The 27,063-nt window shown below is 41.0% G+C and overlaps 1 protein-coding gene across 1 annotated transcript; it reads right to left on the reverse strand.

Moving 5' to 3' along the window:
* Positions 1-8,947: 8,947 nt before the first annotated feature.
* CHMP4C (charged multivesicular body protein 4C) lies at positions 8,948-26,387 on the reverse strand. Its single transcript, XM_066179560.1, is given in 6 exon segments — positions 8,948-12,168; positions 14,342-14,450; positions 16,971-17,085; positions 18,300-18,477; positions 25,574-25,787; positions 25,789-26,387. Coding segments are annotated over 6 exon segments (1,005 nt in total). The 5' UTR covers positions 26,113-26,387; the 3' UTR covers positions 8,948-12,103.
* Positions 26,388-27,063: the final 676 nt, after the last annotated feature.

Genomic DNA, 27,063 nt, shown 5'->3' on the forward strand with positions numbered 1-27,063 from the left:
AACAAACATTTAATGCCTTGTCTAGTAGAAGGATAAAGTACTGCTAGAATGAAACATTTCTTACCTCAGATTTCCTGCACTTACTCAGCCTTAGTCTGAGTGTCCTGTTTATACCAAAAATTGTCTGCATGAAAATGAATGAGAATGCTGTGACACCAGAAATCTTGCTGTACTTTTCTTGAAGGTGAAAGTAAAAAAGAAACTGATTTTTTTTTTAATATCCTACATAAATCCTCATAGATGCTGAGTGAACTCAATAAAGTTTTGGCACATTATTGAAAATCATGAAATCTTGTGTCAGATGTCACTTCCATATTTGAAAAGATCAAATTTAGTCCATTAGGTTTACAACTATAAAAAATTTTAAAATATTGAAAAGGTGCTTGGCTCATACATGCCCAGGATTTCTAATGTACAGCAGGTAAATCTGCAAATCTAGACACTAAAGAAAGCATTAATATAATTTACAGTTTAGTCATGAGAGGGCAAAGGAATGAAATCTTCAAGATTTAAAAGATATTTTGCTAACCTAAAGTATTTAATATCCTATGAATAGACTTTTTTTTTTTAGGGGGACCTTGTTTTAACTTAACTGAGCTGGAGAAAGTGAATTTGTTCAGCGGCAGTGTGGTATCACTTCAGCTATGTTACGGATTAATGAATATTATCCTCCCTAAAGGACATGCAGAATTTGAGATGGACAGCCCATTGTGGGCTTTGAACATCTTGATCAAGGTTTATTATAAGTCAGTCTCATACTGAATTTTTTTCTGGTGCACTTGCCTCCATTCTTGCACTATTTTCTATGTGTTTCCTTCTTTTTTCACTCACTGCTGCAATTTTAGCACAAAAGAAGCCAAGTTTCCAATATTTCATTTGTAAGAATTGACAGTGGAGTTCTGTGCCCTGCCAAAAGCACAGAGGAATATTCAAACTGGAATTGTAGCAGAGTAAGCTGGTTACTAGAATAACAACCAGTAACACCTTCTTTTCTGTTGCAGGTGATTGTCTTAATAGTTCAGCCACTGATTTACAACAGGGTTTTCCCCCTTAGTTTTAGATTTTAATACATAGTTTAATCTTACTGGGGGTTTTATTTTCTTTAATACTACGTCTTCTAATCCTGCAGGATTTTTTTACCCTCCAAAGCACATGCAGTCTGCCCACACCACTTCTCTGCTTTTGATCTGTGTACTGCTAAATCAATGAAAATGCTGACTAGTATTGAATCAAGAATGAGTCCCTATAAACTCCCCCTCCATACCTTTCCCACTCTGACAACCATTCCTTGGTTGGGTGTAGAACACACGACACATTAGCTGTGAGTTAGCTGACAATAGTACCAATTGAACCAGCTCAAGGAGGGGAGGAAATTAATTCACCAAACAGCACCTGACAGTGGTAGGAGAGAGCCGTCTCCATGCTGCACTTTCCAGTGGGCTTTTGTGCTTTCCTCTTTGTGTTAAACATCTTTGTTTCCAGGGGAAGGGGTTGGGGTCTTCCAGTTGAAGTGAAAAGGGATCAGAAAAGCTCCTGTTCCAGATGGTATGTCTGCCCCAGATGGTTTTTACTCTCTGCAGCTCATTAGAACACGAAGTAATTTGCTTTTTTTTCTCTGCAGTTCCTATTCCTTTTTTTTGAAATGTAGCTACAAAGGAACAGCGTTTATTCTACTAGAAAAAAATTGATTTTGAGTAGAACTTTCTGTAAGAAATTTCATATGATTTGTTTGTGGAGGAGTTTTTCTTATGCTAGCTGTGGCAGGCTCTGATACATGCTGGGTGAGTGGTGTGGAATTCAAAAAAGTTATGTTCGGAAGTTGCTGCTAAAATCAGGATTTTTTTAGAAATGCTAGATAAATAAATAGATCAAGGTCACAAATCACCAAGGAAGGGAAGAATCCTATAGGAAACACTTTATGGAATGCCAGGTCTTAGGGGTCTTTCTTCCTATCATTTTCTATATTTCAATTAAGTCTTTGTGCAAGAGATCAGAACATTCAGATTACTAGACAGGTCCAACACTCCAAACTAGATACATATTTTTCCTATAAAATACAGACCTTGCTTTAAGGGATGCATGTAACTGAACTGTATCCTTACATCCATGTTTGTTTAACAAGGAATCTTGGAACTGATAATGCAGCCATCTCCAAAAGATGTCTCTTTTAAGAGTGTGTATTCTGGCTGAGCAGTCACTGACCAGTGGAGTTGGTTGTTCTACATTTTTATGATCTGCAACACATTGTTAATGCAAAGGATCTTAACCTCTTAGAGGAAAGACAAGAGAGAATGGAAAAGAGAGAAGGGAAAGAGGGGATTGCCTTGTCTGCAATTTACACTTGAGCATTTTTCCCCTTTGAACGTAAAAATTTATTCACTCCTTTGTTGACCAGAACTGCTTCTCCATTAAGTGTTAGTTTCTGTGTTGTAAGTGGTGTAGGTTCTGTGTTAAATGTAAACCATTCAGGAACCTTCTCCCGCAGTACTGGCGTTTCTTTGCAAGCCTCACTGTGCTGACCTTTATCCCAGTCTTGTTTCAGAGGACAACCTTTTGTGTTCGGTCCTTCTCAGGTTGTGCATTGCAAAGAAAACACTGAGCCCAGGGCTTTTGTTCAGTCTTTTTGATCTGCTAAGACTTTGTTTACCTTTTGTTTCTGATGCAACTACGGAGATTCAGAAGAGTGGAAGAACAGGGAAAATGCTAAACATTCAGCATAAACATGCTTTGTGGTGAACAATAAAAATTACTGGATCTATAGATATCCTTGTTTCGTATATAGGTATAAATGACAAACATCATCCTCAGAGTAATAGAGACTGTTGGTCAGTTTACAGATTATTTTCTAGGTGTACAGCTTGAGTGTTATACTGGAATGCAAAATGTTTCTCTTGAAATTTCTCCTTGGGTTGATGTGTTCAGAACCATTCTGATGGTTGTTCTAGAGTCAGGAAAAGACTGTCATAACTCATGTCTAAGCATAACCCTGTGGCACATACAAAGCATCTTTTCTCTTCTGGTGGTCATATTTATAAGCCCCCAACTGCACATTTATCCACCATGATCAAAACAAAGTGATACCAGGATTGAAGAATCCTGTTTAACAAGGGTCAGGCAGAGTTGCACTGATGCTGCCCAGAACACAGGATGTGCACAAGCAGGATGTTTCCAAGACAAGCATTTTTCACTGTTATGTAACAGGAAGGCTGAAGGAGCTCTGTAATTGACTGAGTTCTCAAATGTAATTCTGCTTAGCTGGATAAATCAGAAAGCCTGATGTGTAGGCTATTCTTACTTAAGAGAATGAGAACTTTTTACATGAAGTCTTTCTGCAACAGAACAGCACCTGACACTGAAATTAAAATTCAGGAAAGCTACTGATGTTCTAACTCAAATGGCAAAGTTTCTCTTTGTCCTTTTATACCTTTAACCTCCACTCAACATTGAGAAAAATGGTCTTCAGTGCATTTCTCTTGTGTATAACCCAGATCCTCACTGTTTTCCTGCCACTGTATGACTTAGGCCTTTTCTGTCTCATTAAGGATATCAGAGCCTCCAGCCCCCAGGCTGGAATTTTGGTATGCCTTGCAAATATCAAACTGCAAAGCAGGGCAGCATGGCTCTGGAGAAAGAGGAGACGTGGATATGGGAGTGCTGAACTTGGAGTAATAATTTCAGTCGTCAGAAGTCACTGCTAGCCAGAGCTGAACCCTTCAGCTTTGGGAGACAGGGACACACATCACCTGTCAGAGAAGAGATCACAGTGTAGAAACAGTGTAGAAACTCTCAGCATGGGTCTTCTAGCAAAGGCCGATTAAAACACTGGCCTAATAAATGGGATTCTGGGATGAACTCTCAGTAGTGGCCAAGTCTCATTGATTTTAAGGGAAGTTAAAAGGAAGTTACTGCACCTTAACCCTTTGCTAAGCCTTCAAAAGCAGTGCTCCAACCTGTGTTTTCCTGGTTTTCAACACAATCTTCATGGAGACCTTTCCCCTTTTTAGCCCTTTTAAGCTCTGCATGGTGACCCTAAAGGCTTGCCGATTCATACTCAGCACTTCTTTGACTTGAGGATTTGGTGAGTACCCCCCAAATGTAGTTTGTCCCCACTTTGTATCAGAGAGATAGATACTGTATTTCCCTCTGCTGTGCAAACAAGGAACCTGAGGAAGAAAGCAATTACATGATTCACCCTAATTGCACAGTAAGTCAGTTGGTGCAGTCCTTGGATTACTGCTGATCCCCCTTGACTTGTCAGCAGCAAAATTAGATGATTTGCAGATGAAGTGACACTGTGAAATTTGTTTTGGGATATCTCAACTGGATTTCAAGCAGGTTTAAATATCCTCGCTTAAAAATTATTCGCTGCTTCTAGATTTATAATATTCCTTTCTTCTGCCAGTTCAAATTGAGCACACTAGGATGCTTGCATGTGGTGGGAGAAGCAGGCCTCTGTTTTCTCAATTGCATGTGGATTAACGCTTTTCATCGAGAAGAAACCACAGCTGCCACAGCTGTTTTATGGAAATGCTAAGGATGACTATGAAATGCTGCTTGGTTGATTGGTTGGTTGGTTGGCAGTTAACATGGGTGTAGCTGTGGGACTCCACACATAGCTTTGTCAAGTATTGTTCATCTGGCAAGCAGCTACTGGGAGAAGGCTGCATATTGACCTTCCAAGATCTCATTATTGCTTTGCATTGACTAAAAACAGATAGATAGATAGATAGATAGATAGATAGATAGATAGATAGATAGATAGATGATAGATACAGCGAGCTTAGGAAGCAGCTGCAACATGTGGCAAAACTACATGATCTCTCATCCCAGATTTCATGTGGCTCTTTTCTAGGCATTTCTGGTAACCAGGGGTGGATTGTCTATGGTGTGATGGAATCTCCATTTCCCCCTTATTCTGCAGGATAAATACACCTGTTACAGCAACAGGCAAGAGCTCTACCCTATTATGGCAACTGCTTTGTACATTTAGAAGAAGTCTTGCCCTGAGAAGTTTCTTTTTATGTGTGGATGTGCAGTATGAATTTAGAAATCTTGCAGCACAGCTTCCAGGATAATTGTAAACCTAACAGAAACATCAGGAGCTTCCTCTTAGATTTTAATTCAGCAAGGGGATAATAACCTGCATTGGAAAAAACAGATGAGAAAACTGTCTCACTCGTGTAATCTTTTGCAAAAAAATTACTAAGATTCAGTGAGATGTTTGTGTGCCGATAGAGACACTGCTCCTGCTTAGGTGTACAAAAGCAGCCCAAAAAATGTGTCTCTTGTAGAGATAACTGCAGAGAACACCGGTTAGATCTGACTTAGTTGTTCCTACCTAAACGGGCAGTTAAAAAAATAATTTAAGAATGCAGCAAAATTAATGTGCAAAGTATTCTATGATGAAAGAGCATTAAACAATCAAAAATTCAGCTCAACTTTGCTGTGAGTTAACACGAGAAACAGAATACATGCAAGTAATTACTTTTATCTATTTTTGCAGTCAGTATGCTGTAGCTCACCATTGGCATCCTCTGTGAGACAAGTTTCACATGTGAGTCTAGAAAACCACGAAAAGACTAACATCTTTCACTTTTCAAATGACGTGAGTTACACAAAATTCGTGATTATCCAAAGGTCACAGGACAAGATCTCTCAACAAAGAGGCTTCTATGTTCTGCTCTGGTGAAGCAGCTGTTGACTCAGATTTCAGTTTATTCAGACACAATATATGCTCGAGACAGATCCTCGGGCTACATAAATTAGTGTCTCAACTGATCATCGTTTTCCCCCATCATTTTTTCTCTCCTATTGTCTTTATAAAATTAAGTCCTTTGTGTTCAACCACAAGTGGCTGCTACAATACAGATAAGATCTGTTCTCAAGTTAGTGCTGTTACAAACCTTTTCCAGAACAACGTGGTTCACACAGGGGGATTTCTTTTCCCTAGCTCAGTAAACTGAATTGACTAAAATATTTTGCTGACAGCTTGCAAAGCATTGGCAGCTGAAGGTTTTAACCTGAAAAGTGCAAGGTGGTATCTCCAACCTATGTTTATCTAGGAACTTCTGAAACTGCATTACAGCTGTAAGAAGGTGTCAGTTCAGATGGAATTTCCTGTGCCAAATAAACCCTCTCCTTGGTAAAGTTACCTTTTAAGATCCAAATCTGCAATAAATCAAAGTGATTCATTTTACACATGAACATCAACAGCCTCAAAACCAGCAGCTGCAATACCTCCCCACAGGCGTGTCCCACATGCCTAACCCAAAGCAGCTCTGACATTAGCTCACAATGACCAACATGCTTTGAACGCTCACAGTGTCTGAGACAGACTTGCCTGAGAAATCCCTCGTGCAATTCAGTGTCCTCAGTGTGTTCCAATGACATCCAACTTGCAGCTCGTCACTGAAGGGCACATATCACTGAACCAGTGAAAATTAACTTCTTGAAAATGAGTATTTTAAAAGATTTAAAACTTTGATGTTGGTCTTAGGTCTTTGCCCTGGCCTGAGTGCGTAGAGAGGGGGCTGGTAAACTGCTGCATGACAGTCTGCTTCAGAGCTCCTGCATCAGTCCAGAGCAGGGAACAGAGCTGGCTGCCAAGGTGGCCATAGACAGGGGAAGGGAAGAAAAGTGACATAAGCCAGAGAAGAAGCCGAGAAAGGGGGGTTAGTATTTAAAAGAGCATTTTAGGTCTGAACAAGTGGGGATTTTTGGGAGGACTGGGAAGAGTGGGAGGGTTTCACCCCTGGTTTTTGAGCAGCACTTCCAGGCAGGCCTTTTCCTCCAGCATGAGCAGTAAGACTGAAATCAGGTCCTATGAGAAAACTGCACCCTTTCCAGCCTGCTGGAGTTTCTTGCTGTATGCTGAACCCAGAGCTCCTCCTGGAGGTCTGCCGAGTGCCAGCCCTGCCACTGATGCAGCTCACCACTGCTGCTGGGCAGCAAAGCAGCCACACCAGGCACTCCAACACCCCATACACACACAGGGTACAGACAATAGGTAGGTATAGGGTAATACAACAACCCTACACATGCTTATTCATCTGCAGTCCCAGCTGAGTTCAGTTTGTTCAGCAGCTGCACCAAGGTCCCTTTAGTAAGCTGAGTACAAAAGTAAAGCTAAGATATCTGGATATATTTATAAATTAAATGTATCCAAACACTCACTTTACTCCTAAAGTGCAAGTTTAATTTTTTGAGGAAAGGGTGCTAAACTCAGGGTAGAGTTGGGGTGTCCATGTAAATCCTGTTAGAACCCACAAAACACTCCTTGCCCCATAAGACTTACGTGGTGAAAGCTCATGTCACGACGATGGGAATGGGAGGTATTGACATCTATCACCTCCATGGGAACAGACCACCTGCTCAAACAATTGACCCAGCACCTATCTGATTAAATTTAGCTCAAATCACAGATAATCAACTTGCCTTTCAGTCCTAGGAGAACTGGATGCCTGCCCTTTGAGAAAGCCAGCTAAGGAGTACCTACACTGCCCTGCTGCCCTAAAAACAGCCTGGGTAGCAGTGGCTGCTGAGACAGCACAGACTCTAAGGGGCTGGGTGGGTGCCAAGCCCAAACTCCCCAGGATGGCATTTGCCCAAAGTTTGTCTTGGTAAAGAGGAATTTGACAATCAACAGTAGTAAACAGCAACCAGAAGACTTCTAGCTGCAGGGGGAAAAGTCAGCTAGCATGCACACAAGCAAAACATGAAAACACAAGTGTAGTATGCAGGAGAGGAGGGGGAGCAGGGCAGCAGAGGGGCCTGTGTGACCCTGCCAGACACAGTCGTCTTAGGTATACAAGGTTGTTCAGAAATTTCTAGGCACATATTAGCATTTCATAACTATATAATCTAGTTTTATTTGCAGATATTGATCCTAAGAGTATAGTTCAGTGGTGACCAGGTAATTACATGCTGATAACAAAACAAACCATTTAAACTATGATCAAAGTCACATGAACCAGCTCTACTTTCCCTACAATATACAGCTGACTCAACAGTGCTATGAGGTGGGTCTTGCCACAGTCTCTGCAATGGGGACAGATGTGAGAAAATATGACAGCTACCTGACATTATATTACTTGTAATTCTTAAGATGAGCTGCTAAATAATTTTTGAAACTAAATTTTCCTCATTTCTAAAAAAATAATATAAGGTCTACATCATGAAAGACGGAGAGATTTTCTAAATATTCCCCCTGCACTGCATTCATCCTGTTCTTCCACCCCCCACAGCTGTAGATACAGCAGTGCTTGCACCACAGCACTTCCTTGGAATTTTGTGACAAAGCCCTTAAGATTTACAAAGAGGAAAAGAGAAGCTGACAAGCAATTGAAACCTTTCCACACCAGATAATGAACAGTGGTCCTAAATCACTGCTCCAGCATTTCATACATACATGTAAATATATGTGTGTGTACATAAAAGGTGAGACACTATACACACACACAGACTTTAAAGAGATTCTAACAAGATGAATGAAAAAATGCCTTTTGTGTTTGTCTCACTTCATCCTTGCCTATCATATTTTTTTATTTTTCATTTTTAAAAGACCTGATCATTTTTCAAGTAAGGCCTGGAAAGTGAAAAACACTTATTACTAAAACAATGATGAGATCGGGGAGGGGAGGTATTTTGGATTTTTAAATTAGAAGAATTTCTTGCAACACAATGTATAAGTGTGAAGGAATGCAGCCCAAACACCACAGGTTACACTGGGGTGGGGGTTTTTGTTGGTTGTTTTTTAAACCAAATCAACTTCAAAAAATTCTTGAATTCTAACTGGCTGCTGAAAGATTAATACATCAAAAATGTTTTAAAATATTCTCACATCCTTTAAAAGACCCACCTTCATATATCCTAATGACAGTGTAAGGAGGGTGCCTGACAATTCTACCTGATAGGAAAAGAAATTTAATAAAATCATGGAACACAAACATGACATCAAAATATTTATTTACAGTGTGTATATATATACATATATGAATTGGTTTTACTTTTTATCAATATATTTTCCCCTTTTTAAAGTTAACCAGGTTAAAAATGTCTGTGCCTGTTAGGAGAAAAAAAACAATCTCAGAATAAATAAGCAACAAGAAAAGAAGTCAGTTACAGTACACCATCTGCTGCCACAATCCTCCTGTAAAATATGTTCCAGTCAATAGGGTACATTTACAATAACACATTGACACTATTCACTCTTGACTGCTTATATACTAAACAAATAACATCTTGGCATGAAGAGAGGCATATGTTCAAAAAAGCCATTTTCCCCACTGTTATCTGAATTTACACAGGAAAGAGCCACTCCCTTGGCTGAATTAAATCCCTACAACCCCTTTGCCCTTGAAGAAAACTGGTGTCCCAAAAAAATATGGCAACAAACACTCCAGTTATGGAGCTCCATGGTGTATTTTGGTTTCTGTACATCACTACAATGTTTCTGAGTGTTTCACCAACCTCACATCCTGGCCTGTGAACTGGTACATGAGTCTGTATTTCAGACTACACATAAGCTTTCAGAGCAGCTCACAGGAATATCCAGTTTCATTTCTTCACCTTTCAAAAATTCTGTTTTTAAAGTGCTTGGTCTGAGATTAGTAAAATGAACATACCTGGAGCTTCTTCAGGATTAACACTTGGCCAAAACATTGCTGGAGGTCAGCAGTCAAACACTGGTTTGCAAAGGAGATCTTCTCTACAAGATTTTTTGTTTCCGTTGAGAGGTGTTCACATGGAAAATTCTTATTCAAAAACAGCAAGCTCACATTTTCCAAAGCAGACTGAAAGTCACTTTAGTTTCAAAACAGAAGCTTAGAGACCCATTAGGTTGTAGAGCACTTCAAATATGCCAAGTGCTACATTAAGAGCCAAACATTGTTAAACTACTCATTCAACCAAGAACAGAGGCTGGAAGCCAGCTTTGCCAAACCATGGGACTATGTTGGCATGGCCTCATATTTAGAAATACCAGAAGTGTCCACAAGCACACTGCCAGCCTTGCAGGGTCATGCACCCAGTGTGTGCTAGTATGTCCTGTACTTGATTCAGAGACCTGCATAAACTGCCCATCTTGAATACAGGATTCAAGCCAGAAGGGTTAGCAAATGGATTTGAAATAACTTAGAATATTTGCTATTTTACTAATTATTCCTGCTTTCAGCTAGCATCTCATGCTGAATTTCAGCAAGCATTAAAACTAAGTAGTGTTTTGTTAGTATTTGGTTTCCTACTCGTTGAGAGTTCAAAATGTATTTTTAAATTTAAGGCAGCTATGTCCTTCTCCTTTTTTTTTTTCTGTTTTATTTTGTATTTCAAACGAAAATTAAATAATTCCAGACTTTTTCTACTATCAACAAAAAGGGACTATTTTCTTGATACCTCCAAATTTTAGGACAGAATTAACACATGCAGTTTTTTCCTGTAAGAAAATTATCCAAAGTGGCAGGGCTTTATTCAGGTCTCATACAGATACAATCCAAAAGCAATTCTTTCACCGAGAATGAAAATTCTGAAAAAGTCAATCTCTTCACACAGTTTATACATTTTGGGTTTCATGCACGGGGCTCAGCTTGAAAGGCTCTGAGCAGGCCATGTCTAGAAACACATATTTGCTTATACTTATCCTAAAATCCACTAAGCTGAAGGCCATTGAAGCCTGTTGAAGCTGAACCCCCAGCAAATCACAGGCTAAAGCATACAGGAGAAGGGGCCAGTCTTCTGTTGCTGAAGATCTACAGAAATCAAGCCCACCACTATTCCCTAGACTTTCCAGTCAGAGTCAGGTTCAGTCATCACTAAATTTAAATTCATTTGAAAACAAGAAACCTAGATCAAGGACTCTGCTTCCTACACCCCTAGGAGCTCCACAGTGTTTTACTATTTCCTTGTGACTGACAGCAGGCTACTAGCATAGAGCTTAAGACTTATTTAATACTTTGTTAGTACAAAGCAGCCTATTTAATGTTGGGGTTGTATTTGAACAGTGATTTCTCCATATATGTAGTAGTTTAGCACTTAAGAGTGGCATTTACTCCTCAGGCTAAAACACTGTCAGTTAGACAGTAACACACCAGCTCTACAAGTAACCCAGAATCAGCTTTTAACCCGTGTTTAAAAGGGCACTGCAAATGCAACACACAATGGTATTATTTCCATTCACAAACTGAGTAAGAGAAAGGAACCAGATGCTCAGAAATTAAAACTATTTTGAAATGGTATAAATATAATATGTTGCTAATTCTTCCAATGAGGATGAGCAAAATCATACAAAGTAAAGACTCATCCTAGAAAGACAAGGTAGAGGAGAAGAACACAGGAAGGTCAAATCTCTTCTGAATTTTTGACAGGGTTAGTGAAAATCTGTAGTGTTTGGCAAGAATCTGTAAGAACCCAGACATTTCACTTTCCTCAATCACCGTAATTCTGTAACCTAGTCAGAAATAGTGCAAAATACAATTCAAGTTGACCTATAGAAGTGCATGGGATATTTTGGCTACTTAAAACAAAACCAGTAACACATCTCACTTCAATAAGGCTACAGCAGAGTTTCCTCTTCATATCTAGGACACCATAAGTTGCCCCAGGCAGACTGTATCTTCATGTCCAAATGAACAGTTATTAGTTCTTGGGCTCAAAGAACTTGCAAATGAGGACATGTATTAAGCTGTTTTGCTAATATTCAAATAGTCTGAACCAAATAATCCTGTAGTTATAGGGCCCTGATGACTGACTTACCTTCTCATTTCAAAAATGAATCCAGCTTTGAGCATAAGTGAGGCACATGGGTTTTAACAAACCAACAGATATGGTAAGATAGTACCTATTAAAAACTGAAACTAATAATAAAACAAATCTCTTGATGAACTGAAAAAAAATGATGCCTGAAGGTTTAGGCAACTACTTAATTCTTTTGTTTGCTGGTTTTTAAGCCAATTTTGTAAAATGACAGTAACACTAGTCTCAGCAAGATGTGCCATAAAAAAACCTGGCCTGTATGAAATGCAACCACAGTAGATCAGTGTGGTTATAAAACAGTAGTACAGCTCTTTACATTCTGCACTATAATGTTTGGAGTTATAAAAAGACCATGTTCTTATGAAGCCCAGGCAGCCAGTTTCTTCATTTCATCTTCATCCTCTGCTCTTTTCCTGGTCGATGCTGCAGATAAAGAGACAATAACCATCAACTACTGTAACAGTCAGAACCATTCTGTGTGTTAGCATGAGGACTTGCACAGTGCTTTTCCATTTGAAGATCTCAGACCAATTTACTGAGTAGCAAGCTGAACATGAGTAAAGCAGGAATGAAGCTCATAAGAGATGCGACTATTTTGCCCCATCATTATTTCCTATAGAACCCTAAAGTTCCAAATATAGGTCTGATGTCATTCCTACTGAAAGAGTCACACAGAAAAAAACATTTAATTTCTAAAGGTTGTCACAGCCAGAAAAGGCCCACAAGAATGTAGTCAGTTCTCTCACCACCATGTAAATGAGCATAAGTGACCTATCCTGGCCAGCTACCTTTCCAAATAGTGCTGAGAGGTTCTGCACATGCAAGTCTCTGAATGAACTCACCCCATTTTAATGGCTGATGTCATTTATTAAATGGAGAAAAACATTCCTGAAATTGCTTTGCTCAGGTGACATCAGTTAACTGCTGTGTTCAAACCAACAGCAATTCCCAGCTCTGGATCACGTCCCACACACACTTAGTACCCAAATCTCCTATCACACATCACCTGCATTCACTAAACTAAAACCTCACACAAACTGTCTCCATTTGCTGACCTGCAAACTAGAAGCCCAAGAGCCCAGGGTCAACCTCAGGCTGCCTCCTCCATCTGTGGGCTGTGCAGGGCAGGACTGGCATCTCTCCAGCCACCAGTGGAACACTGGTACTGCGTCCAACACCTGTGTGTGCACCTTTACAGCAGCCAGCTGGCTCCCACATGAGCACTTGCAGGGCCAGGAGTCGCCGTCCTGAGGGGAACTGCAACTGCCACCTTCAGGGACTAAGGGTGGGAGAAGCACATGGGGGACCACAACTTCAGTCCCTGTTCTGCAAGAGTCACAGGCTCACTATGCCTCACTCCATTGCAGTTTCCTCATCTTCAAAATCAGGAGGGCAACGTGCATCTCCAATTAGAAGCATTTTAGATCCATCAACTGGTCTGACTTTGCTGTTGCTGTGTAACAGTAAGCAGAGTTTCAGAAAACATGAACCAGTTTTTCACAGCCTTGAACTATATAATTGTAACCAGCTCATCTTGCCTGAAGCAGCCATACAAATGGATGAAGTAGAAAATTAAAATAGTGAGAAGCATGTAGAGATTGTCTGGGTTTAATAAAAATGTCAACTGGCACAGCTGGATCTATCTGGAAGACAATGTATGAACAAATCATTAATTGCCAGACTGAATTTTCACTGTTTTTCTAAATCCTTTTTTTTTTTTTTAACTAGCTGTTCTGCAACTAAGTTCAGTAGATGAGGGCACAGTATCAACTTGAACATCTTAAAGAGTTTCTCAGGATTTAAGTGTCATCTGCCAAGACACGTATCATAGTATCTGGGCTGAGCTGATCTAGGTTCCTGTTCTGCAGCAGAAACCATAAACAACCAGTGTCACATGTGTGCTGTCCTTACCATCAAGTATTTATATTCTTTTCCTAATGTCAGTACACAGCAAGTCTTTCAGCTGATAGTGAAAAGTGTAGTAAAAGTTGACTGCCTCTAGCTGAATTCAAAATGAACAGGGCAAAGCCACAGAAAATTAAAACTACAGTTTAATACCAGGAATAAGCCTGTTCAGTAGAAAAGAAGCACAGGAATGAGACTATGTCTTTAAATATGTACTTCCCGATGCCTCCTTCATTTCTAATTAAAATACTAGTGGAAAATATCAAACCACTACCCTGCAAAGCTGAATCTTATGACACAAACATCTGGAATCTAGGTCAGACTCTAATTGAAAGAAACTAAGGATTTAATTGCCAAAAAGAAGAGAAAACAAAAAAAGGCAAAAAAAGATAATTTCTCAATGATCTTACTACATTTCAGTAGGAGATTCATCAGTATATGTGCAAGGTCAAGTTCCCTGAGTTTGTCACCCCAAACCTACAGAGAATTTGGTCCTAAATGCTTTCACAGAGCAAAATGGAATCCCACTCTGCTTTTTCTGTTAAGCTGATACAGAAATAGGAAAAGGAATTTATAACATTTTTAAAGTTATAACAGAGTCAAATGCATATCTGAAACTCTCTCTTCCTCTCCCCTTTCTCACAGCATGGCTTAATCATGAGAAATGTAAAATGGCAAGCAGGCACTTTACCAGGGCGGGAAGGCAACGATGTGGACGGAACACTTGGCAACCTGACATCTCTCATTCCCTTGTTCAGTTCTTCTTGCTCCAGTTCTTCTAATTCTGCCATCAACTCATCCTAAATTCAAGGAAAACATAATTTACAAATACTGACAGAGATCACACACAAGGGCACATTTAACCACCATGAAGCAAAGTATTACTGAAAAAAACAGTTTACACCTGAAAGGACATACTAAGAAACAGCAGATTAAAAGTGTAATTTTTACTAAGTATGGGCTATTAAGTAAAACTTAATTGAACATTGAAAATAGGACAATGACTGAAACAGAAAAGGAGTAAAATTAGAAACTAAACTAACAGCAGTACAACACATGCCAAAAAGGCAAATATGGGAGTAAAAAGCCTCTCTGCTGTCCTCAGGTTTGTCCCAAATCTGGAGCCTATAATCTTCAATGGATTCTAACTTTAATGTGCCATTTCTCCAATTTTAAAAGGCAGACACCTTCCAATGGTTATAAGACAGACTGTCATTAAACATTTTGCTTCAGCCCTATCACGTAAGTCCAGGATAAGTGATTTCAAAGCAGCACTGGAATCAAAACTGTCCTCCTGGGTCCTGTTATTCACTCTTGAAGCACACAGCACTCATGGGCTTTTAGGTGCAGTGGCTGATTTGGACAGATGATCTTATCGTATCACACTAAAAATAGAAAGGTCATATGCTTTTTAAAAAAGCAAGGAACTTATTCCCCGACTGAAGTTTCCCAAAGAAAGGAAGCTAAATGTTACATATTTGTAGAGAAATGGACCTTTGCCACATTGATAAAATGGTTTAAAAGAAACAATAGGCAAAAACAACTGGAGAGGGGCTGGGTAGGTATCAAAAAAGTAGTAAAGTAGGAGCTATTAGGTACTGAAATGGGCTTTGCCTACACATTTATATTTTGTTTATCACCAGTGTAGAAATTAAAATTATAGTTGCATAGCCACCACAGGACTTTATACCTGAATTTACTTTCCCATGATTTTATAATTTAAGGCAAATATACACTGTGCCAACCCTTGAGAGAAGGAACTCTTATGTTTCTGTGCCTGTCTGGAGCAGGAGAAATCACATGCTGCCATGGTCTCGTTACAGTCATGGCACACATGTGAAGAGAAAATGCATCCAAGTGCATGGAAAAAACATCCTTCAAAAAAAAAAATTAAATATTAACTTTCAACACAAACCACCTTGTATCCCAGCAATTAAGTCATTGATTCTAGCACTCTTAAGGTGCAGTACCCTGCAAACCAGGTTTCCCAGTTACTGCCAAGTGCTGTAAGTATTAGGCTCCTGTGCAAAAGCTGGTACAATGGTGCTCCATGTGACAGAAGCTTATTTCCCAAACAGGAACAATGCAAATCAGCTTCAACTGGTATCTCTTAGGAACTTAGGTCAATCTCCAACATGCTTACTAAGCCTAGACTCCAAAAAGTTAAGCACTGTTGCGAAGGAAGACACTGTACAGCTGTTTGGGGTGGCAGAATGTTTTTCAATTGTTTGAAGCTCAGGCCAAATCCCATTCCTTGTGCCAGTAAAGACTAAATGTTTCTTGGAAAGTCTATTTACATTCAAAGTGGAAATACAGGAAAACAGGTAATGGGAACAAAATACAAATAATCATTCTTATTTTCAACAAATTAGAACTGTTGAATGAAAATTCCTCTTCCTCCCAATCAAGCCAATATGTGCAATAAAACATATATATTTTTCTTTGTTGTCCATTTGGGCACATAGGAACAAATAAGTTGGGAATAGAGTGAATGGTTTGATTCTTGGTGCTTGGCCATTTTGAAACAAAATTGAAAAACAAAACAAAACTGGTTGTGATATTGAGCTTGATACCCATCTCTGTATTCCACAGATTACAAGAATATTGAGTGACCTTGACCCTTGAGTCCTCAACCACTGTTGGATCAGAAATAAGTTATTTCCTGTATAGATGTACAAAATCAAATCTGGGGGCACTGGATGAAAGTTACTGCAGCAAATTTTGAGAAGGTCCTAAATGCCTTCTGGGGGTTTCAGAAGAAAAGAGCTTTAGAATGAAACCTTATTGCCTCTAACAGGTATAACTTCTACCTATCAGATCTACTTCTGTGGTCTGGGCATCAGGGAAAGGACCTGTATCTCCAAGCACCAAAAGCAACCTTAAAAAAATGGTCCAAATATTCAGAATTATAAACAGCAGCCAGTCTATGACATAAGGACATGCACTTAAGTCAAATGGATGTCTATTTGGAGTAACAAAAAATTATATGTTTCAGTGTCCACAAATTACATGTTTTAGTGACCTTCTTCCGAGGCTCAAATGAGAACAATAACTGCAGGAGTGCAGTTTAAAATGTTTTTCTTAAAATTTATACCAAAATAAAAATAATTTTTTATATTTTTACATTTGCAGATTTTTATTTACTACATTATATATCTTATATATAATGGTTTTATTTAATTTTTATATTTACATTAAAATTATACAGTCATCCTAGACAGGGTAAGCTAGAACCAGGAAATTTAACCTCCACACTTCTTGAGAAACAAACCACTGTACAGTAAATAAGGAGTTAAAACTCACAGGCCTGAAGTACTAACCTCATCAAACTCATCACCAAAGGTGGCTCGGCTTGAGATAGCATCTGAAATTTCCTGGGCAACATCTTGCTGTTCAGTAATATCTTGCATCAAATCATCAATTTTGTTCAAATCCCTGGCAAGTTAACATGGAAACATTTTTTTAAAGATACTTCATTCAAATCCTATAGAACACATTTACTTGAACAGACCCTATTTGTTTTTATGCCCATGACTCTATAAACAGCAGAATTCACAGGGAATAGTTTTCCTCACCTACACCCAGTCCAGCTACTTCCATGTAGGGATTATACAAAAGTCAAACTGCAGCAGCTGTGTCTCTCCCTCTCTGTGCTCCTCATACCTCTGCCAGCCAGTCACAGTCCATGGGCAGATCCCCAAGGTCACGGTCTCTACAGGCCTTTTGGTACTTAAGGGGGGTTTGTAAGAAAAGATGGGGATAATCATTTATATGGCTTCTTGTGAAGGGCAGAGGGTAACAGCTTTATTCCACAAGAGGGTCAATTTAGATTTGATTCAAGGAAGAATTTCTTTGCAATGAGGGTGGTGAAGCACCAGCACATGTTGCCAGAAATGGTAAATGCCCCATCACTAGAAACATCCAAGGTCAAGTTGGATGGAGTCTGAGCAACCTGATCTAGTTGAAGATGTTCCCATTCACTGCAGGGTGTTTGGACAGGATTATCTTTAAAAGTCCCTTTGAACCCAACTATTCTATGATTTCATGGATCTTTTTTGATGTTAAGCTTCCACCAGAACTGAGGGGAACTTAACAGAATTGTATCCCATTTAAAAGTTTCCCCTTATTGTTAACTTCATTACTGTTTCAATTCCTGTTTATTTCTCCCAGAACAACCTTTCTGATTTAACTCTGTTTATTCAGGCAGAAAAACACCCCCTGAAACAATATAGGACGTATGATTTTTTTTTTTTTTTTTTTTTAAATGTGGAGTCGGGGGGAAGGGGGTGGACCTAATTAGTCCTTTGAATCCTACAGTCCAGCTTATGGATTCTGAGAAAAAGAGTCCACCTAGTTTCTCTGATTAGATTTTTTTCTAGACAAACCAAGGGCAGAGGCTTCCTCCACTGCCAAGACAGACTTAAGAAAACAGATCTCACTAGTTAAGTGAACTTCCTTTTAAATTTATTGTTAGGAAAAGATGTTTTTCTGCCAAATATAACACCATAGCACTGTTAGCTTTCCTGACATTCAATACCCAAACCAAAAATGAAGTCAAAACTATCTAACTTGATACAACAGTCTGTAGTGATGGAATAATTTGAAAGTGGTTATTAAATTCAACTTGGAAGCTACTAGAAAACACTTACATATTTTCATGTACTTTTTTCATAGCTTGTGCAGCATAACCCATATTCTTGAGCACTTCTGTGTTGGTGTGGGAATTTTCCAATGCCTCTCTCTGGAACTCAATGGTTGAAAGTGTCCCATCAATTTGATTCAACTGTTTCTCATATCTCTTTTTTCTCTTCAGTGCTTGTAGGGCAGCTGGAACGGGAAGAGGCAAAGTGCACTGTGTGTTTTCATAGCAAATGCAAGGACAAGTAGTTCAGCACCAAGCTGACTTGCAGAATTTATAATTCTCACCCTCCTACCTTACTATGAGGGAGACAAGCTTTGACCACACCAGATCGGCAGCCTGTTAATCACCTACAGGCTGTTGCATGAACATGGTGGGAAGCCTCTTTCAGATTAACTCCTTTTAGCACCACAAGGAAAAGTAGCTTCTTCCTCCACTGTGGGAGATCGTGAATTCCATCCTGTGCACACAGGCAAAGCAGGGAAGATGGGAAGGAAAAAGAAAAATATCAGAGAGAAGTCAGAAGGCAGGAAACAGAAGAGAGAAGAAAAGAATAAGCTGCAAAATGTAAATAGAACCTAAGGAAGACAGTACAAGAAGATCTGCCACGATAACCACAACTCCACCGATGGCCCTTTCTACACTTTGTCTCAGCAGGAATAATTGTGAAGTGCAACGGAGGGCCCAAATCGCCCGACCAGGCAGACAGGTTAGATCAGAGAAGGATTTGTATTTCTTCAGCTTTTAGCTCATTTATTTCTTACAATCACTTAGGAACGTGATCTTTAAACCTTAGAATTTGAAAACATAAAGAACTTTGTAGACACAGGCACGGTCAAATACAGCTACACCCTATTACCTTTGTAAATTGTTAAGATTAGTTTTTATATTCATTAAGTTATGGGCAGCGTACTCTGCCCAGAGTAAATCATTACCAGAATAAATGCACATGACAAGCATGAGGAGAAAAGAACTTTCTCTTGGCCTCAGGGTGTGGAACACAATTTTGCCACAAGCATTTCCTGATGACAATCCTTTCCAAACCACACATGTGCCAGGCAAAAAAAACCCCACCAAACAAAACTAAAAGACCACGTTAACCCATTGTTTGGTTTCTTTCAATGCTATTAGCACCCCCATTCTCTTCTCTGTCTCCTACATTTCATTTTAAAACAGATACAGAGCCTGCAAACCCCAGCAGCCCTGTGGCCCCCCAAACTCAACCAACAGAAGCAGCTACTGTTGCAATCCTGTTAAAATTGCCCATGTGCAATAACACTGAACCTTGACACTGGGGTACACAACTTCTCAAATGAAATCAGGATTCCCCCAAGGAGGGCACAAAGATTTATGGTGTGTAACAGTACACCAAAAAAATTAATGCTTCATTGACAAATGCTGAATCAACATGATCAAAATTGCTCAGCATGAGCTGCACAAGGACAGGCATTAACACAGGCTAAGATCCCTTCCACCACCTGCAGTGAGATGTTTCAGGAGAGCAAACCACAATCCCAACAGATTAATCATGGCATTCAAATCCAAGATTTTCCCAGGTTTGGGGGGATGGTTCAAAGATCATGCATATTCTGCAGAAGTTGCACAAACACCAGGTGATGTCATACACACAGCAAATGTAAGAATTGTAAAACTCTCATTGGCAATTCTAAAATACTTAATTTTGATTTAATCCCAAACAATCTTTACCTACTTATTATTTCCTTACTTAATATTGGTAAAGACACCAGCCACCTCCTTTCTTAGCTTCCATTGGATCAGATTTGATCCTGGATTCTTAGGTTAGAAAGCTGGAGGTTCCAGACAAATGTAACCGTCTGAAACCGTGCATAACACCAGCTGGGCCAGGGAGGACTCTGGGGCCCTGTGGACTGAGGAGCACTAACAAGCTGATGCAGAAAGACTTCAGCTGGAGCAAGCATCTATCATGGAGCAGTCTTTCTAGCCAGTGCTCTTCAGAAATGGGACTCTGCAATGGTGCTGTTATTATTGGCTGCTCACTGAGAAAATGGATTTCCTCAGTTACTGACAAAGCAGTTGTTTTCAAAATCCCGAAGATCATTTAACTAAACCACACCCAAATCAAGAAAACACCAGAGAAGCTAAACTCTCTGTGACTTCAGCTATTCATAAACAGCTTTTCCTAATTATTGTGGTGCAACATATTATCTTCCTTTTCCTTAGTTTTACCAGTGACTTACAGAATAAAGCACTTGATAAGAAATAAATTCATACTCCTTCCTATATCAACCCAAGCATTATAAATTCTCACACCACGCTATATGATTTTCCTGATTTGTGTTAAATGAATGCCCTTTATTGCAGAATATTTTGCTTCAGTAGCTCCTATGACTGATTTATAATTTAAGGATAATTTCCTTGTTATTTGAAATCTATTCTTTTGTGTTTTACAAAGCACCTGGAACTTTTAGTGCTTTTCTACCACATATTACAAGCATTTTTAAATTTGTGTGCAAGTCTTACAGGATTAAAATGCTTCTGTGTTATAATGCTACCACATTCTAATTACCAAACTGGAGAATAATGTATCTATTAAAATATAATAAAATTGAGCAGAGAACACAAATTCACTTCACTGAAGGTCTAAGAATGGCACTGAAAAATAGTGTTCCCCATTCCAAAGATCTCAAAGAAGGAAGACAGCCTGGGGAGGATGAGTTTGAGCAGAGGTAGAGTCTGAGGAAGCAAGTGTAATTAACAGCAATTCATTCAGGAAGAGGTGGAGGGCTTCTGCAGGGAAAAAAAAAAAAAAAAAAAAAAAAAAAAGCCATTTCATACACTTTTTCTTTTGTGCTCCAAAGAAGCCAATTCACCTCCTGAACTTTATAATGGTCAGCAGCTGGCTGGGCTTTAGCACATTTCCTGTACTGCTGAGTCCAGTAAGCAGGATACAGCTCATAGATTAGGAACTTCTTAATATGAGTTTTTATTTTATAGTCAGGGTGTCTGGAACAAAAGAAGACTATGATGTCTGTTTAAGTTTGCATATTAATGAACTCCTTTTAGTAACATACAGAAGGGCGTTTTTCCATTATCACTACAATGCTGACACTTCATTAAGTGGCCAGAAATGGCCAGCTGGGCAATAAGAATCCTGGCTACACTGAATATCCAGATTTCAAAAGGAAAAACAGAAGTAATGACATAGGAAGAGTTGTGGCACCCTTCTCGTGGTTTCATGACAGATCAGACCGAAAAGCAACAGTGCAGCAATACCACCTTTACCTGTCAAGCCCACTGTCAATACTCATCAGTGAAGAAAACACCAACAATCTCATCATCTTCTGAAGGAGAAATAAAACAATTGTCTACTAATCCTTATAATTCCCATGAAGAAATTATTTAAGTAGGAAAAGAGTGTTTCTTCTGAAGACGTAACACCACTGTGAAAATATCAGGTCTCACTCCTAGATGTAGTTCACGAACCTTCACCTCAGGCCTGCAAAGGATTCATGGACAGCAGCTTCTGATCTCCCTCACTCCAGGGACAACCAAAGGCAATGCTGCTGAGGCCATAAAAATCACAGGAACCTCATTAGTCTCATTATCAGCACCTCATAGTCCTTAAAGCCTTGTGGAGGAAGCCACATGCAGTTACAACTGAGGAGCTAAATCAAGAACAATAATGAGCTGGACCAGTTATAAGTATTCCAGTTCATGGCAAGACACTTGAAATGTGATCATGAAAGTCAGAGAACAATCGCTGTAACTCACAGGGCAAAGACACACCAAGGGCTTTTCTTTATGTTCCTGCCAGAAACCCTCACTCCCAACCTGTCCCACAGCCTGCTGTAGGCATGACTGTCCCGTCCATCATAGCACACAACTACCACATCATTGTTTGGCTTCTAGAGCCTCCTGGTTACACCTAACTCATTGAAAAGGAATGCCACACAGCTACATAAGCCCTGCCCAAACATAACACACAGCATATTTAGCAGCATCTAGTTGTGAAACCCTCCCTGTTATTCCCACTTTCTTCATAGGCTTTGTCCTCAGTACTGCTATGTGGTTATTTATGGTTAAGATTTAATCCTATTCTGGACATCTTATCTTAACTTTATTCTTTTTATTATGTTTTTTTATATTTTTATGATCTGTGAAAGACACCAGGTTGAAATAACACACATTCATGTGTATGCTATTTTCACAATTACAGGCACAATTCAGAAAATAGATTCCCTTTGAAACAAAGTTCTCAAATATTCAGTACCACCTCCTGTTCTTTAAATTTTCTTCCGTGTCCTTCAAAATAATGGAGAAGAAAAGCCAATATGTAGATGGAGTTGGCAGCTATGCACTGGTTGAAACTGAGAAACACCAAAAGGTACAGCAAGACATTAAAAGAGTTTGTTCTGGGAATGAAGAGACCTTAGAAGTCGGTGCTAACCGTGAAAAAAAATATTGCTTCTCATGATATAACCTCTTTAGGAGGAATTTCTGCAAACAAAAAACCCTGAAGTGATCTAGTTATAGTCAGATATTAATGGGAATGCTGGAAAGGTATCACCTCAAAAGCATAGCTAATTTGAGATTAGGTACACGAACTGCTGAGACACTACATAAAGGAAAAGCCAGGAGTATTTCAGTGATGTTTCACATCAATGGTATAGCTAACACATTACAGCTTTTAAATCAAGTTAAGCCTACTGATGTCACATGAAACCCATTCAAGAGTCATATGAAGTCATAAGAAATTGCTGGCGCTTGAATCTCCTGTCATTTGTGTTGGTGCAACTGGCTCAGACTCATGCACCTAAATATCCAGTGAGATCATGTTAACTTGGTGCATTTTCTATCCCTACATACATCTTGCTCCAGTTGCAGACAGCCCCATTTTAGTTTCCACAGGCTTCTGCACAGATGCAATGGAGAAAAAAAAAATTAAAATCACCAGTGATGTCCCTCTGAAACAGTCACTTCAACAAGGCAATGTAGATTAAATCCTTTATTCTCCCATTTGTGTGTATGTTTACATAATGTTACAAAAGATGGTGGTCAGCACGGATTTTATCTGAGCTATACAGTACTGTACACTAGCTAATATGTTGTCAATGTAAACCAACAGTAATTAAACTGTAAAGTAATAACATATCAAATGAAGACATATTACTGGGGACTTAAGTTCACTGACTATCCTGCTATATTTAAGCACTTTGGCACTGCAAGGTTATATTTTAAACAATATATGGTTCATATTGTTTCTCCTCTGACCGTACTTAGGTTGTCCCATTTTGGTTTTAGAACCATTTTTGGAATGAATAAAAACTGCCACACTGCACTTTTAGCCCTACTCTTGCCTCTTTACTTTCTTAACTGTTTGTCCCTGAGCAAATGACAAAATAAAAGGCAGTTATTTTTAACCATGATCAGCTCAACACTACAGTCTGCAATACGACTCCATGAACAATTTCATAGATAAACAACTAGGGTAATTGCACATTGAGCACCAGTGGAAACAACCATCTGGGAGAAAAGCTTCAGATATCAAATGCTGCATGCCTGAAGCAAAAGGCCAACACACACCTGAAACCACTATCAACCAGCTGAGTTAAAGAACAAGCAGATCCACCTTTTCCCAAAAAAATTCTCATTCCTGCCTGTGCCCCACTCTCTCCTTCACAGGTGCACAGGCACTCATGTAGCTACCAGGTCAACTGGATAAGTGGCACTTAAACCATCCTGGGTAAAAAAATAATGCAGACAAAGAAAACCACAATATTTTACAATATCCAGCTTTCTGAAACACACCCTTCAGGGAGTTCTGCTAAGGGAAAGGAAGGGAGCAGCACAAGGTCAGGAGCAAGGCAGGAAGTGCTTCTTTCTGCAAATGTGCCAGCTTATAGTTCAGGTTTGGGATGAAGTTCATGAGCAGCACGTCTGGATTTAACCAGGAATTGCTACAGTCATAGGAACCAACCTTTCTTGCACCAGCCCTGCAGCTCAGGCTTTTGCACAATAAATTCAGCCCCAGGAGCCACCTGGCCACTTTGTCCCATAGCAAATTAGGTCCCAGCTGGATCACCTGCCTGAACTAGCTCACTGTGACAGTACACAGGTGCCAGCACCTGGATAAGGGACCAAGAGACACTCCAGCTGAAGCCAGGGGAGTAGGGAGTGTGAGACTGGGACAACTGTGACAGCTCCCATCCTCTTGAGCAGCTGGCTCAGTTGAGCTCCCAACCAACTTTACTCCCCTGACTGTGCCTTCAAATCTGTCCCATCTTGACCCACAATATTAAATCCATTTAAACTAAAAGTTAATTTAGTTAAACTGTCTTTTTCTAATAATTATTGAATGCTTAGGTATTACAAATAATTACAAATAATACTTGTATTAGAGGGCTAACCAGGATGCCTCTAACACACAGCTCGGCACAAATTCAAAGTTACAAATTATTTTTTAAATTACTGAGTAACAGAAAAAGCCGGCAAAAGACCTACTTTCTTGTTACAGCACAAATCTTTAATTCAAAATGTTCTTCTGTTTTGATGCATTAAAATTAAAATACAGCTCAGAGTAGACAAACAGGTCTCCAGGTGACTTCAGGAAGTAATTAACTTGTTTCTCTGAGGCCTGTACATCACCAAGACACTGACTACCATCATTTGCTTCCCAGGGATGACAACATCAGTGTACACAGGAGCCAGACCTTCTGACCCCTTAGCATCCTCTCCTTTGTAGCTAACAGCGTCCCAGAGCAGTAGTCATTAATGCTCTAAGCTAACATTCTTTTTTTCGGTTACACATATAATTCTTAATTGATTTGGACAGAGCATTGCATCACTTTGTTCCTCGGTTGTCAGCAATGGGGATAACGTGCATTTATTCATGAATATACAGGAGATCCGCATATCCTCCATCTCGTTCAGCCAATGCTGAGCCCCCAAACAGCGATTCCCTCCCCTCACTGGGGAGCGGTACTTTGCCCTCCGAGTATCCAGCCAGAACCTACATCGAATGTGGTGCAAACCACAGACGGTAAGACTTGTGAGGAATAACAAATTCCCATCCCGCTTTATGAATCCACAGCTCATTAAACACTAATAGATGCCGAAGACCCAAACCCACCATCCCGCCTCAGGTGTGGTGGCCCTCACTCGGAGCCGACAGCCGAACCCCACTGCACCTGCGGAGCCAGGTGACCCGGACCAGCCACAGCCCCGGCGAGATCCGCGTCCCCTCCAGTACCCAGAGCGCTCCGGCCCCGGGATTTAATCGCACGGGGCCCGGCCCGCACTCACCTCGCTTGTTCTTTGTGCCGTGCTGCCGGGCTACCGCCAGCTCCCGCTCGATCCGCGTCTCCAGGTACTCCTGCTTCTTGCTGAGCATCTCCTCCGTCTCTCGCAGCCGGGCCAGCGCCTCCTGCGGCGAGGGACCCCCGCGGCCCTTGGAGCCGGCCGAGCCGCCCCCCTTGAAGAACTTGGAGATCTTGCTCATGGCGGCGATCCCGGCTCGGCACTCGCCGACGGAAAGCTCTGGCCAGCCCGGTCCTCAGGAGTCTCCGCGCCCGGCACACGCCGTGACAGCACTTCCTGAGCCCCCGGACGGTGGCGGCACCGCACCTGGCGGCGGGGCGGGCCCGGGGGCGGCTCCGCGGAGGCCGAGCTGCCGCCGCCCTCAGCCTGCGCCGGCAGAGCGGCGGGAGGAGCCGGCGAGCTCTGCGGGGCAGCCGCAGGGTCCCGGGCCGGGCCGGCACTGAAATGAGACGGCGGCTGCCGAGTTTGTGCTTTCCCCGAACTTTTTCCCGTGTCATAAAATTGCAGAATGCACAGTGGGTCATCTGTCGAACCTCCCTGCTCACGCAGGGTCATCCTAGAGCACATAGCCCAGGATTGCATCCAGGCGGCTCAGTATCTCCCGGGAGGGAGATTGCACAACCTCTCTGGGCAACTTGTTCGATGGCGTGGTCACCCATACAATAAAAAAAGTTCTTCCTCATATTCAGGTGGAAATTCCTGTGCATCAGTTTCTGCCTATTGCATCGTCTTACTGCCTGGCACCACGGAGAAGAGCCTGGCCCCAGCCTCCAGGCACCCTCCCGTAAGATGCTTATAGACATTGGTGCGCCCCCCCCCCCCCCAGTCGCTTCTTCTCAAGGCTGAAGAGGCTCAACTCTCTGAGTTTTTCTTCCGAAGGGAGATCTTCCATTCCCTTGATAAATTTCATAGCTCTCTGCTGGATCCTCTCCAGGAGCTCCGTGTCCCTCTCCCTCTCTCTGAGGATCCCAGAACTGGAGACATGCCGCAGGAAGGTGTTTCGGGGGAGCATCGCCCCGAATGTGTTTCGGGGCTGAGGCGTACACGCGGGTCAGGCCTGGGAAAATAACATTAAATTCTGAAGGAATGTGTTTCTTTACAAAAGTGGTGGCTGCGCCGCTAAGGAAACCTCAGTGGCACCAACAGGTTACAAGGGTGCACGAAGTGCTTCGAGAAGCCGGGTTACCTCCACTCTGTCTCCGGGAACAGCCTCTGCGCCGAGGGACGTCGCAAATAGCGACACAAATAAGACATAAAACATGGGGTTTTTTTCTCTGGAACAGCTCGAGGAGCACTAGCCGTGGCTATGAGGCCACTGAAGTCTGAGGCTTGTGCCGACACTGCTGCAGGTTGCCCTGAGCCCGATGCTGCAGCCGTTCCCGCCGACACCCCACAGCACCGAGCCGGCGGGGCGGGTTCGGGCTCAGTCACTGGCTCAGCCCAGCGCGGGAGGGACCCGCCGGCCCCGGCCCCGC

This window comes from Chamaea fasciata, unplaced genomic scaffold, assembly GCF_029207755.1.
Source record: "Chamaea fasciata isolate MVZ Bird 193981 ecotype frontalis unplaced genomic scaffold, bChaFas1.0.hap1 SCAF_1, whole genome shotgun sequence".
NCBI lineage: Eukaryota > Metazoa > Chordata > Aves > Passeriformes > Sylviidae > Chamaea > Chamaea fasciata.